General features: G+C 53.7%; 1 protein-coding gene across 2 annotated transcripts in view; it reads right to left on the reverse strand.

Moving 5' to 3' along the window:
* VAV2 (vav guanine nucleotide exchange factor 2) overlaps window positions 1-14,362 on the reverse strand; it is a 126,603-nt gene that overhangs the window by 27,707 nt on the left and 84,534 nt on the right. For both annotated transcript variants that reach the window (XM_083807753.1, XM_083807752.1), the window contains exon 4: window positions 6,977-7,045. In XM_083807753.1, the coding sequence (XP_083663879.1) occupies window positions 6,977-7,045 (69 nt within the window). The remainder of the gene's footprint in view (window positions 1-6,976; window positions 7,046-14,362) is intronic.

Raw genomic sequence — 14,362 nt, forward strand, 5'->3', positions numbered from 1 at the left:
GGGCACGTTCACTGCCGCTGGATCGGAGGGAGAACGATCACAGCCATAAGGAAACCCCGAGACCCATGGCGTTAACATCCATCCATGCTCCCCATCTGCATTAAAGGCCATTTTTTGGATTGGCCCCGCTGCCCAGCCCCTCCTGCTGGCTGGCAGCTGGGCAAGGTGAATGTGGACCCAGCCTGAGTCCATCCACTCCTCCGAAGGTGTCCGCAGCCTCCTGCGCATCTCCTGTGAGCTCTTTAGGCCAAGGAGCAGCTCCCGTGTTAGTGACTGATTGGGGCATTTGAACACAGAGTTAATAAACTTAGGGAATACTTAGGCAGGATCCGTCCCAGCCCATGCTGGGGTCGATTTGCTCCCTCTGTGCTCAGCAGAAGTGGGCTGAGTGTCACGTATCTGAAAGAGGTGCTGGTTGTAGAGGGAGGAAAGGGCTGAAGCATCACCCTGCCCATGCATGGCCGCATCCCCACGACACATTGCAGCCCCCAGCAGCAACCTGCTTGGGAAATGGGAATAAAAGAAACGCTGGGGATAAAAAAAAAAAAAAACACAAAAAACCAAACACGTTCACGCAGCCACACTCCCAATGCAGGTTTTGCCTTAAGGGAGTCTCACCAGATGCTCAGCTCTGTGATGCTAAGTCCCAGTGCTGAGCAGACTCCAGTAACAGCATTTACATCACAGATGAATCAAGCAGCCAAAAAGTCACATTTTCAGGACTGGCCAAGATGCTTAGGAGTTGTCCCCACAAGCACAGGCTTTAAGGTGGCCCTGTGACTTAGTGCCCAACTTCTATTGAAAGTGTTAGGTACTTAATTGTCACCTGAGCCTTTGCAAACTCCCCCAGGGGCTCCTAAGTCTTGGAGCTCTTCTGAAAATTCAACCCATAATAAATACCAATTAACAACAGTAATGCTAGAGCTTAGATCTACAGGTGCAAATTGCTAACAGCTCCCACTGAAGTCAACCTCATGGGATCAGGGCAGTGTGAAATGCTGGAATATCAAACAGCTTTCACATATTTTATAAGCAGTCTCTTTCAACATGGGTATTAATTACATACAAATATGTTTAGGTGTAAAACCGTGCTCAAAATGTAACGCTCGACATCTCTATATTATACAGCACCGAGCAGCAGAGCACATCTGTTTGCAAAACTGGGCTTTATTTCTTTTCTAAATGCAGCTCTTTCTATTTTTAAAAACAGATTTATTTAATAAAAGTTTGGGGATTTTAAATAAATTCACTGGCATGATGTATCCATCCCATTCTTCCAGAGTGATGCATTGCAGCTGCTGTAATAATGCCCACTAATAGCTGGTGATCCATCTTCCCCTTCCCAAGCGTCGCCGTCACCGTTATTATCTGTACCAATATTTATATTCTCAGCTCCTCTCCTCATCCAGAGCAAGTAACTCCTGCTTCCTGATTAATCTTCCCTTCTCGGATTGCTGGCTGCCTCTCCATACATCATTTCCCTGGCTCGAAGGTCGTTAGGAACCGTACGGCTGGGTTAATATCGCAAGCGCGAGCCTGGCTGCTGGTGCCCAACCATGGCCAACGCTCCCCTGCTCACCAGCACCAGCACTCGCTAACTCTATTTTCTGCCCAGACACAAAAACAGAGACAATTCCCAAATCCTAAGGCCAACTGGAAGGACACGTCCATTTCAGAGCTTAGAGAAGTGCTCAAACCCATCCCCTTCTGTCGGTGCCGTATTTTGTCTGCTGGAGTGGAAAATAAGCACACGCACACCCATTATTAAAAAAGAGAACAGGCTTTGGGTGGTTTTTCACAGCAACGACCCATGAAGACACTAAATTTTAAACGCCCTAAAGGCAGATATTTTCAGCGTTCGGCACGGTGCCCTGCTGCAGGAGGCAGTATGGTCAGCATCCCGAGCATGCCCCGCATGGACTGCGCAACCCGGGGAGGCCAGACCCCCGCCTCTTTCTTCACAGAGAGATAGGATTTAGTCCTTCAATAAAAGCAGCAAGCTGAGAGCTGCCCATGGGGACTGGAGCCTGAGATCTACTGCCTGGATTAGGAGCTTCATTGACATCTCCGGGTTTAGCAAAGGGATTTTTTTCCTCCCTTCAGAGTTAACAGCAACCTTTGCAACCAATTGCTGTTATTAGGATGGATACAAACAGCTTTGGGCTGGCAGCATCTTGCCTCGCCAAGGAAGCTTATTCGGGGCAAAGTAATAGGAGTTGTTCTTATTTCAGGCAAACCCAGTGCTTTTGGCTGAGCTTTTCCTCCCTGGTAATGACCACTCTGCACAAATGCCCTCCAAAGCAGGCAGCGGCCCTGCTAGAGAGCAGCTCCCACAAGAGAGGGACCGATGACATTTTCAATGACATTACAGATGAGGAAGGTAAGCAGAGAAATGCCAGGAAGTTGACGAGTTTGTACCAGCCTCAGAAATTCACAGCCGAGCCCCAGCGAGGCGCTCAGCACCAAACCAACCACGCCAAGACCCACCCAAAACCACCGCGCGGCTTCGCTGCACTGATCAAAGACCAGAAATAAGCACCGGGAAGAGCAAAAGGAGGAGGGCGAAGGAGCTAAAATAAGAGGACCAAAAGCCGAATGCAAATTTCCAGCACTGCAGCTGGGGTTAAGAGCCAGAGGATGAGCAGAGCCCTGTGCTGGCAGCGCATCTGGCAGGGTTAGGTGTCAGGGTGCTGGAGAGCAAGGTGTGCAACGCAGCGGCTGGACCCGAGATCTTGCAGGGTTTTGATTACCCAGATAGTATTTAGACTGAGACGTCTGGAAATAGCAAGAGAGGCTTTTACCCATCTATTCTGCTCTGGTCTCGCATTCTCCATCAGAAGTCGAGCCTTATCATCTCAGAAATGAGCCTCAAGCAGTTATAGCAACCAACACTTTCTCAGAGATGGCAAAAGCAAGACATATAAAAATCTTTGCTGATGACAGAGATGAAAAGATGTGTACAAGTGCTCTGGCTTGAGTGTCCTGGACCACAGAGCCATTTATTTCACTGTGTGGCATGTGTGGTTTTCCCAACACAGGAAAAATAATGAGAAAAGTGGCAGCTAACTTATCATCTCACCTTGGCTTCTCAATTCATTACTTTCTTTTTTTTAAATGCACTTGAGCAATTCTGCTGATCACATCGCTGTTTCGGAAGATGTGACAAGGACCACTGGTAACAGCACGGAAAGAAATGGAAGAAACTTCAGCAAGAAGCTCATAGCAGGGGACAGCTTTGGGGCAAAGTCTGTGCCCACATGAGCAGCATCACTTGGGCACAAGTTCTCACTTTTAGAGGAGAAAAAGAGGCAAGAGTTACACAAAGGGAATGCTTTGTGTCAAACCGTTCACAGTTCTTCTGTGAATCGACTCCAGATTCTTCAAATACCTACCAAACAACCCCGAACCTGCCCTGGGTGTAACCCACACACCATGCTCCGTGCCAGCAGAGGGCCAGGGCCCTGCAGAGGGAAGGTAAGCGGGGCGGGTTCGTGATAAGGAAGGTTCTGATGCTGTAAAGAGGACCAGGATTAATTGCCCTCATAAATTTATTGTGACAACAATAACCGGGGTGTGGTGAAGCAGCAGCAGAGAAAATTTAGGTGAAGTGCCAAGTAAGACTTGGGAGGTGCCAGAGTGGCTCGGGCCACCCCGAGATGCAGAGGCAGCGGGCAGGATGGTGCTGAGCAGCACGGCGGGTCACTGCCTGCTGCCAGGAGGCTCGCACAGACCCGGACAAACGCTGCTTTGATTCTTCTCAGCAGTTTCCAGCGAAAGCAGCCGTGTTATCGCCCCGACCCACTCATTTCCTTGTGTAAATTTCCCCCCAACGTGCTGCTGGAGGGCCTGGCAGCCGGGCAGGCTGCAATAAATCACGCAGCAGAGGACGCTCGACCTTTTGCCACTCCTCCCAGAGCTGATGGCACAGCCACCATCCAGCCCCGCCATCTGCCCCGGTGCTCCCAGGCTGCCATCTGGCCGACAGCAGCATGAGCAGAGAGAGGGGCAGGCGGGCTGAGGACAGGGAATCTGAGAGCTTGCTCGCTCCCCTGATAGCCTTCTGGTTTCCCCTCCCCTCTCCATCACCGATTGCTCTTTTTTTGGATGTAAAATAAATATCCGCCTCCATGCATTTATCTGTCTTGACCCCCTGGACGGACAGCACGATGCTGGGGATAAGGTAATCCGCATGGAAAATCAGCCCTGTCCCAAAGGTGAGGGCACAAAGGGCTCAGCAAGGCACAGACGTCCTTTAGGGCCACCAGCCTTCTCGTGGCCGCGTTTCGCTGTGGGCACACACCTTGTGTCTGCACCCTGGTGCTTAGGGTGCTGCTAGTGACCTGCACCCGGAGCCTGTGCTGGCAACTGTGCCCGGCTCTTCCACCCTGGGGGGGCCCTGCCGCCCCCGTGGGGACACAGCCATCAGCAGGAGGGACAACAGGGACAGGCCTGGCTGCTCCTGCTCCTCCAACCCGCAACTCCGTCACAAACTTGTTTGTGTTTTGAATGCTTTGCCAAGCAGGAATTCACCTAAAAGAGCAAACAGAAGACACAAAACCGCTGCATTTCAGTGCTTCAGATTAAAAATGAAGCGTTTTGCCATTCTTTAAAAAGAAAAAAACAATTGCACCGGCCACCAAAACATTGTGTTTGAACCAGTTCAGCATTTATCCAGCGCTTTTTACTATAGGAGCACAACTCCCAAAGACAGCTCCACGTGGGGGACTCCCCTGCCCTGCAGGGGTGACTGGGCAGGTCCCAGTCCGTGCCAGTTGTCCCCTTCCTCCTCTCCCTCCCTGTCCCTGCAAAGCCAGTGGGGACAGCAGGCCGGGACCCTGCAATGGCACGTTTTGCAGTGTTTTTAAGCACAGGGCTGTGCATCCCTACACAGAAATCCAAAGGGCAAAAATCACCACTCGGATAACTCTGTTCAGGCAGCACAGAAGAAGCGCAGGGATGGGGGAGTGCTTTTGCAAGAGGGAAGATTGCTGTGCGCGGTTTTACTGTTTCTAGTGATTTCTTCCGTGCACTGGGTCACTTCACTGCTTGCTGTGCAAATCATTTCCTCACCCTCGGTACAGCATTCGGGATGCACTCCCATCTTCCCAAGGCAGCTGGATCGTGAGCGATATTCAATGCAGAGCTGCTGGGCGGACTGAATCACTCCCAGCCCGTGAATGATGCCCTTGTTCCGCTGTTTGGGGACCGGCAGCAGCTAAGAAAGAGCTTTCTCATGCGGCCTCGTGGCTTGCCAGCGCGCAGCGTGGGTGCCCAGTGCGCACCATTGTGAGCGGCAGGCTGCCCGAGAGCGTCCCCGGGGAGATGCTCCTCGGCCGGGGCAGGAAGGGGCAGCGGTGCTGCTGAGTCAGCAGGCAGCACACCAGCCCCGCTGCTCGGGGTCTCTCGGCGGCATTTCAGGGTTGTTTTACAGCTACAGATGAATTACGGCTCCATTTCACGGGTTGTGCCTCCGCACGACTTGGCCGCGCCGGGAGCACTGATTCCTATGAACGAATTCGTGAGCTATCCCCGGTTACACACCCCTGTCAGCACTGGTCCCACCTAATGACGTAAAGAAGAGGATTTGGCAAAGGACGGGGGAAGAAAAAACAAATTAAAAGTTGAAGATGATCTGGGACAGAAGAAAGGAGCTCGTGTCCCACTGGCAGCCGATTGGAAAGAAATTTCTGAGCCATCGGGGCACATTTAGGCCCCCCAGGGCCAGACCAACTCCCAGCCACGAGCGAAGGGATGGGGAGCAGCAGGGACAGCCACAGCTGGATGCTGCCCCTCGGTCCCCAGCGCTCACAGGCGTCCTGCCCTACACCACGGGGCTCCTGCACAGACAGCACCTTGCAGAGCCCCCGTGCAAGAATCGGGAACTTAAAAAGCCCAATATTAAAGGGATTTTGAGAACTTTAGGAGAGGGGGGAAAATGTTGCTCTTGAAAGGATCCTTTTCTGAGTTCAAATTTTATTAAACTGTAGTTGCTGGGACCAACCCACGAGCGGGGGATTGCAGTATCCTCCGTTCCCTGTACGGGGGATTTATGATTTACTTTCCTAATAACCGAAGCCATAAGGAACTCATTGGATTAAGGAGCCTTATTATTTATGTTGTGGAACAATAATATTTAACCGTATAAAGCCGCACATCCACCCGCCCAGATTGTCTCCCCGTCTGAAACAGACTGCACTTTGTAAGTCCGGTCCCGGCCCCACCGGAGCCGGTGGGAATATTGCCATCGAATTCCAATCGGGCCAGCGTTTCACCAGCCACCAGTTTTAGTTCAAGGTTGTTTAAAAGCCTGTTATATCATCCCCGCAGCTCAGGGGCAGCAAAGCACAGGCACCGGGGACACAAATAAATAGAGGCAGGGGAAGGCACTGCTGGCCTGTCGGGTGCGGGGGGCTGGCACCCATCGAGGCACCGGGCATCCCCGTCCCATCCACAGGCTCTCTCCTGCCCCGTTTTGGCTGCTCTGCCCCGCACAGCGGGTGCTACAAGCCTTTGCGCAGTCCCAACTATTCGTGGAAAGCGTGCCGCTGAAGTGAGACACAGCTTGCAAAAATATAAATTGCTCGGGTTCATGCATAGGGCAGGACCTTGGGGTTACCGTGGGGGTTATTTCCCGACCTGCAGGCCCACGGAGAGCACTCGGAGCAAGCCCCGCTGCAGGAATTACACCCAGGGCTTCTGCAGCTCAGAAAGGGATGCGGCGGGAGGGGGTCCCCATGGGCTGCCCCCCCCCGTAAGCCGCCCGTGAACTCGGCCTGACCCAAAGCGGCGTCTCCCAGGGCTCTGCATGGGAAAAGAGAGAGCGCTGTAGGAGCCCCCAGATCTCCTGGCGGGACGATCGAAGCAGCCAGGCCGGCGCTGCCAGCCCTGCTGTCAAACTCCATCAGTCTTTGCTGGAACTAAAGGACAACCTTTCCCGTCGTGTGTTCCCCGACCCCCCGGGAAGGGAGGCACTCACTCGGCCAGCTCCTCCAGGCTGCGGTACACGTCGTCATCGTTCTCCGCGGTCTCCTCCGAAGGGAAGGGCCTGCGAAGGAGACGGGTGACAGCGTTAGTGGTCTATCCGCCCCCCCCCGCGGCCCCAGCCAAACCCAGAGCATCACCGGAGCTGCTTCCTGAGCAAAATTATTCCTTGCAAACACGTTTGTCCCCCTCGAGGCGTTAGGTCCCAGGGGGACACTGCCTGGGCTGCTGCCCGCTCCCCCTAGGAAACCACCGTGCTGCTCTTTCTGCTCGCCACGGCTCAAACGCCCTCACCCGAGGCCGTGCTGCCAGCAGGAGATCCCACCAGGATGAGCGTGTCCTTACAAGAGCGGGGCTTCCTCATATGAACGCGTTGCAAAAGCCGAAAAAAGGCTAAAACCCCGTCGGGGGGGCGAGGGGGAGAGAAAGGACACCAAAAGGGCAAAAGAAAGTGGGGGGAAGCGGATTAAAAAGAGGAAGGGAGGGAATGGGGGGGGGGGGGGGGAAAGCAAGAATTCCTTGGCTCGTTCTGAAGTAATAATCAAGTAATGTAGGAAAGAGATGAAAAATATTGCTTTAATTAAAGCCAATGTATTATTGCTGGCACGGGGCCATGGCGGGCCAGGGCTCTGCTGGGGCTGGGTGCACCTTGCGCCGCCGGCTGCAGCACGGGGCCGAGGAGGATGCTGCGGGGAAGCGGACGCACGTGAACCTCCAGCTGCCCCCACGTGCAATTTCCTCCTCAATTCCCTCCCGCTCTCCCTGTTTCACGATGGATCGCCTCTCCTGAAAGATTTAATACGTGGCCTGGCTGGGCCCTCAATTTGCTATTTTTGGATCTCGTCTCCAGCACTAATTTGCCTTCCCTCCCCTGCTTCGCTTCGCCCTGGTTTTGGCGAGCGGCTTCAGGCCGAGTGAACCAGGGGCTGGATCCGGGAGTTAACCCCAACCACTGCCAGGTGGCGAGCCCAGGAGGGGAAGGAGCTGTGGCGACCCCCAGCACAGAGCAGGACGATGCCATAGTCCTAGTCTTGGTGTTGCGGTGCCTCCCCGTGAGATGCAAACCCACAGAAAGAGGGTGCACGGCCCCGGGCTGGTTGGTTTTAACCATGCACACGTGCCAAGGGGCAATGCGGGAGGCAGGGAGCCACAGGTGGGAAGAGCAGACGGGGCTGTGCCCGCTCTCCCCGCAAAGCTGTGCCAGCTGGTGGCTGTCCCAGAGCCCCAGCATCTGTCCGCATGTCTGTGAGATGTGCCCTCTGCACTTTGGGGACAAGCTTCAAAGCACAAAGGCACAGCGAGAGATCAGGAGGCACCGTGGGGCTTCGCAGAGTGCGTGTTTGTGGGTTTCCCCTGCCCTGGGGACTTGGGGCTAGCACGAATCCACGTGAAGCTCTCACAAAAAGCCACCAGCTGCCCACGGCTCAGCTGATCCTGGGGAAACATCCTCAGACTTCAGCCCAACGGCAAGGGGAATAGCAGCGGCATTGCACCGCCCTGCAAAGCTCCAGGAAGAGAGAAAAAAACATAGGTGACCTCTGCTCAAACACCACTGGTTAAAGTAAAAGCAAAAACCCACCACGAGACACGACCTCCTTTTTTTTCTAAACGCACCTTCTGCGTTTAATCTCTAGTTCCTCTTCCAGTGCTAACCATGCCAGAACGAAAGACGTTAAAGAGCTATCAAGAATATTAAAATCACAAGAACGTGCTTCCAACCATAAATCTGAGCTTGAGGTGTAATCAAGTGCTGTGATAAACCCCCACCGTGTAAGACAAGGAGAGAGCAAAGAGAAAACCATCTCCTAACGAGAGTTTCTTGGAGATGGCAGCTCCGCAAGCCCCGGCAGCCTCACCTTGACCATGGCCAACGCACCGGAGTGAAAGTCAGGGCAGGGGAGGAATTAATAACCTGTATCTCAGCAATTGCAGATAATGGCTAAATAGGGACGCGCGGAATGCAATTAGAAGGAAGGTCAGGCTGAGGGGAGGGTTACTAAATGAGCCGTCTGAAATTCGGAGCTGAAGGGCGGCTTTTTGGAGGAAGCCCCGCACTTTGGTCGAGCCCTTCGAGCCGGCTGCCTGTGCAAGCGTGTGGCTGCCCAGGAGCCACACACGGCCCCGGTGATGCTCCCACATCCCTGGGTCACTGTCATGGGAGCGGGGCTGCCACCTCCCTGCCCTCCCCAGCCCGAAGCAGGGTGCCAGCCGCCCCTCTCCCAGCCGGCAGCACCCAGGCAGGGACCTGCCACGGGCTTCAGGCACCTGGCACCCAAAAGCTGCACCTCCTCCAGCCACGAGCTCTCCGAGAGCCACCGTGGTGCCTAGGACCAGTCCGAATGGCATTATTTGAAAAAACAAACAAAATTATAGCAGAAGCCTTGGAAGTAAAGAGGACCAAGAGCTCATGATTCCCTGCAAAACTGTGTTTCATTGCGCTTCATAAGCAGTATTAACTGCAATAGCTGGGAATGCCCAACGTTAATGAATAAAATATTTTGAGTCCACTGAAACCCATCAGTTTTGCAGAGTTCCCAAACTCTTTGAATTCATTTGAAAAAGTCTCCTTTTAGAATCAATATTTAAGCACTAGACTTCATTTTTTTCAGTCCACCATCACAAAAAAAAAAGAAGTAACACCTGCTGAGCCATTTATCCTTCAAGCCTGTGCCACTTCATCCTCTCGGATGGAGAGCAAAAGCCCCAGCAACATCAAACGCTGCCGGAGCAGCCTCTTAAAGATGATAAACCTCCAGAGCAGACTTCTTCACAACAAACCCCAGCGCATTCAACAGCATCATTTCCAGAGATCAAAGAAGAGAACCCAAGAGTGATTGATCCAAGGCGTTTGTTTTAGAGTCTAAAAAGAGAAGAAAAGACCAAGTGATTTGTTGCGGCGTTTAAAAGGGAGCTTCTCAGCTTGAGGACAAGAGCTACAGCAGCTGATCCTCCCCGACACCCAACGCAAAGCTCCCCTCTGATCTTAAAAACCACTCAGGCGATTTTCTGGGGCACGGAGCCCCCTGGAAAAAAAAATGCCTCTCGCAAAGAAATGCAGGAGCAGCCCCCAACCAGAGCACACCGCACCGGGGATATTGAATTAATATTTCACCAGGCACCTAATGCAGAAGCAGCCCTCCCTTGCTCTCCGTGGTCACTCGGGGCCATCCCACGCCGTATCCTCAGCAGCCATCCCCAGGCTCCTCGGCAGCAATGCTCGCCGCTCGGCGCGCTGCCCGCCTGCTCTCTGCTCTGAATTATTTAACGAGGAGAACTAGGTAGGCTGCAATTCTCCAGCAGCAATAAGCAGAAAGATTTATTTGTGAACATATTTCAGCGCCTGGTGCCCTGTCCTAGCAACCGAAGCCAGCCGTTCACCTCTGGATACCATCACAGGGAGTACAGAGGGTCAGAGGCGGGTCGGTTTTACTCGGATCACTTGGTACAGTAGCATCTTAGCCTCAAATTCGTGTATGAGAGAGCAGGGTGAATCCAGCGTGATTAATCTTCTATTTCCCCTCTCTGTCTCCATCCTGATTTCTTGGGGACAGCCACCAGCCCCGCCGGCACAGTGAGGAGGTTTGCACGACTTGTGCAAACGGCCACAGGAGGCCACAGGAGGTGGCTCAGCCCTTGCCAGGAGCTGGACTGCAGCCTTCAGACACCAGCATGCTAATCTTGCCCCATTTTCCCAAGTCCAGCGATAGCACGTCGATGCTTTAAACAGCAGGCTGGGTGCGTGACGCCCGTGAAACCTGAGCTGCGCCCATCTGCTGCCCCTTCTGCAAGGGATTCCTTGATAAACGGAAAGGACCAGAGCCTGAAACGGGTACAAATGGGCTTCTGCAGCTCTGCTGGGATGGATGGAGCTGCGCTAAGCGCCCCATGCTCAGGATCTGGCAGAAAAACGTTTTCATACATGGGATCTTCAGGCTGTAATCACATCTTGCAGTAACTTACAAAACCACGGCTGGACGCGCAGATCCTCCAACGAGCCCTTTCCGAAGAAATCCTCATGGCAAGACAGAGAAACCCAGGACTCTGATGTCACCAAGGTTTTGTCCTTCAGGCTTTCAGCATGAGTTTGGGTGTTAGGTTAGCAGCCAGCCTCAGCTCCTGGGCTTTTGGGTGAGTCTGGGTGCTCACACGGACCTGTGGGACCTGCTGGCCACGGCACCCGGCGTGCCCACACGCTGTGTCACATCTGCTTGCAGGACTCAGATCTGGGGAGCTGCTTGCACCCGAATACACCCGTGTACGAGAAGAAACCCTTTCAAAGAGCTAAAGGAAAAAAGAGTTCAGACCTCATCTGCCCGAGGATCCCAGCAGCACCTTTTCCTTACCGAGAGCATTTGGCGAGCAGCGTGCTGACAGCCGTGGGGCGCTCGCTCCTCAGCCCCGGGGCCGCAGCAGCTCCCTGGGGTGACGCAGGACGTAATGCTTTCATCAGCACAGCGCCCGTGGGGCCGTCCAAAGAAACCATGTGGTTCTGCAAGATGTTTGCATGCAACCGAGAACGCGTCCGTCATCGGCTTCGGGGGGGTGAGGGATTTATGGCTGCGGCGAGAGGTGGGCGTGAGCTGACCGGGGGGACACAGAGCTCTTTCCCCAGCTCTGCTCTCACACCGGGCACTGCCCCAAGCTTTGGTTTCCCTCTGCGAGATGGAAACAGGCTCAGGGAATGGTTTTGGTCAAGCGCTGTGAGACAGACAAAAAGCACGCTATTAACGTCCGATTCTCTAAAGCAGGATGGAATCAATTCTCCCCGCAGAACAAGACACATCGGAGCATACCAAAAGCTGCTGAATTTAATTAAAATCATGCTATTGTGTTACATTACTCATCTCTGGAAAGAAGCACCTCGTGCTGTGCCAAATTTTAGACACGTCTTCTGAAAAATTATGATTTGCTTTTATTTGTGGTCTGGAACTCGCAGAAATTCTCACAAGATTAATTCTGATAGAAATTCAGCGGGGAAGCAGCAAGCTACATAATCAGATAACACAAAGATGATGATTTTGCAGGAGAGTACTTACAGCATTCAGCACAGCGCACTGCACAGTGCCCAAGGGTTAGCTGCATGCCCTGATTTATCTTTAGCTCGAATCTGAACCAAATATTTCTGGAGACTATGAGACAAGAAAATAACAGCTCGTATAATTTTATGTTTCAACACATTATCGTGTTTTTAAAAAAGAAATTCTCATGCAGCAATGCTTCGCTCTGGAAAGTGGCACGATTTCCTCCTCACTTCAGCTCCACTTTGACAATAACAGATGGGTAAAATCAAAAGGGGAATCCAGAAACATCGCTCCCAAAGAGAAAAAGTACCCTGTGGGGTAACAATCCCTAGGAAGGGATGTGGTCCAGCTGTCTGACTCAGAAAACAAATTGATTAAAAACACCGTGGCTGAAAATTAACGGCCAGCGTGGTGAGCAGGGGCAGTGCCAGCTTCCCATGTCCCAGTGCTGGAGGGGCAGCAGCCCATCCCCAGGACATGTTCCCCCCGGTCACCTTGGGAGCGTGGAGACAAATCACACCCCACACTAGTTAGTTACACCCCGCAAAGCTCCATGACTGCCTGAATTTGCAAATCTCCCTGTCAGACCCAAAGCCTTGCTCTTAACGTGCGGCGAAGTGGCCCTAGGAAATCTTCCGGTACTCCGAGCAGCAGTTTCCCTGCTGTACCTGAGCAGCTGCAGCCCTCTGAAGCGCTTGCCAATAAAAACAAATCTCTCCCCGGATAGATATTCCTGCCTGCTCCCAGGTGCGTGCCAGCACCGCTGAGCGCCCGCGGGACAGCACCGCCACCCAGACAGGGCCCTGCCGTGCAACACCAGCCAGACCCAAACAGACCCCCGGCCTGCACAGCACTGCCTGGGGTCCATCAGGAACCAGAAGACGTGCGTTCCCCTCGTCACAGGGGTGCAAAGGGACGTGGCTTGGCCCCGAGAGGAGGCAGGACCTGAAGCTGAGCCCTCACATCCCCAGTGCTGGCAGCTGCCCGCCTCCCCGCCCGTGTTCTGGATCTGCCGAGCCTGAAACCCCTCTGCACGCCTGGGGACAGCACTGAATTTCAGCACAGCCTTCCCCACACCTTCCCCTGTCAGCCCGTGTGCTGACGCCGAGCGGGGCAGGAGGCTGCGGGCGCTCCGCAGTCGCACCCAGAGGTGGGAGGCGAGGCAGGGAGGGACCCCGAGGGAAGCTCAGCACCTTCGAGGCAAAGAGCCGTGACGGGGCTGGTGAACCCGAAAAGCCGGCAAGCCCCAGATTTCACCGCTAAGCCGAGCTGTACCTTCATTATGCAAGGCCGCCGGTGGGGAGGGGGCGAGAGAAATTGCCTTTGCTTCCATTAGCGGATGCTTACGGGGTGACCTCAGCACCTCCCCAGCCTACAGAGCGGCCGCGCAGGAAAACATGTCGGTGAGATTTTTCAGGCCCTCTTAGGAGCGAGCCTGCGAGGATGCACACTTGCCAAAATAAATGTGCTGAAAACGTCTTAGCTGGGAGAGAACTGCTCTCAGCCAAGGGTCCTGCTCATTGACCATTCGGTCGCTCCTAGTGAAGGTCTGTCCGCATCACAGGGAGCCATCTCCACTTGACCCCACGACTGCAAGGTCTGTGGCGGTTTTGTGCCGGTCAGGACTGATGCTCAGCAAGGCAGATGTGAATCAGGAGCCCCGGGACAGGTATGGATGGTTTTCATCAGCTCGGGTAACGCAGGCATGCATTTTTATGCTGTGTCCCAGTCCCAGACTCCCCAGAGCACAAGAACATGCTGCACAGCAACCGCTTGCAATTTTCAGGACACGGATTCCTTACACAGCCTCCTAAATCCGTTTTATAGCAACACTTAAAGTGAGTACAATGGATACACAACAGCAGTAAAAAATATAATGGGCAGAGCGCAATCGCAGGGAGCGCGCTGGCGATGAATACAACAGCCCTTGTAAAAGCAGCTGTACGGGAGAAGAGGTCTGGAACTACCTTCCCACCAGAGCCTGCCTGAAGACACTCCAAGACTTAATCGTTAGCGACTTTAATTGCTTGCCTTTTTCACACACGGCTGGATCTGCCTCCTGCATTGAGCTACCGTCCCCAGGGACAGGGGCCCACAGCCCAAATACGATAAGCATGGAGCCTCCATCGTGCTGGAGAGTCTGCAAATACCCCCAGTATTTCCACTACTTCCCTTCTCTCCCCCAGGACAGCCAGGGGAATGTCTCCTTGACCAGCTATGCCTGGGCTTGTGCCTTCCCATCCCTTGCGAGAGCTGGGCTTTGTTGGCAGGATCAGCCTCATTGCCAGGATCGTCCCCAGCTCAGGGTTAAGGCTGTAGCAGGGCTCGGATGGGGAAATGGCTCCAAGTCCTGAAACCTG

This window comes from Anser anser (genome assembly GCF_964211835.1).
Source record: "Anser anser genome assembly, chromosome: 21".
In the NCBI taxonomy this organism is placed as follows: Eukaryota; Metazoa; Chordata; class Aves; order Anseriformes; family Anatidae; genus Anser; species Anser anser.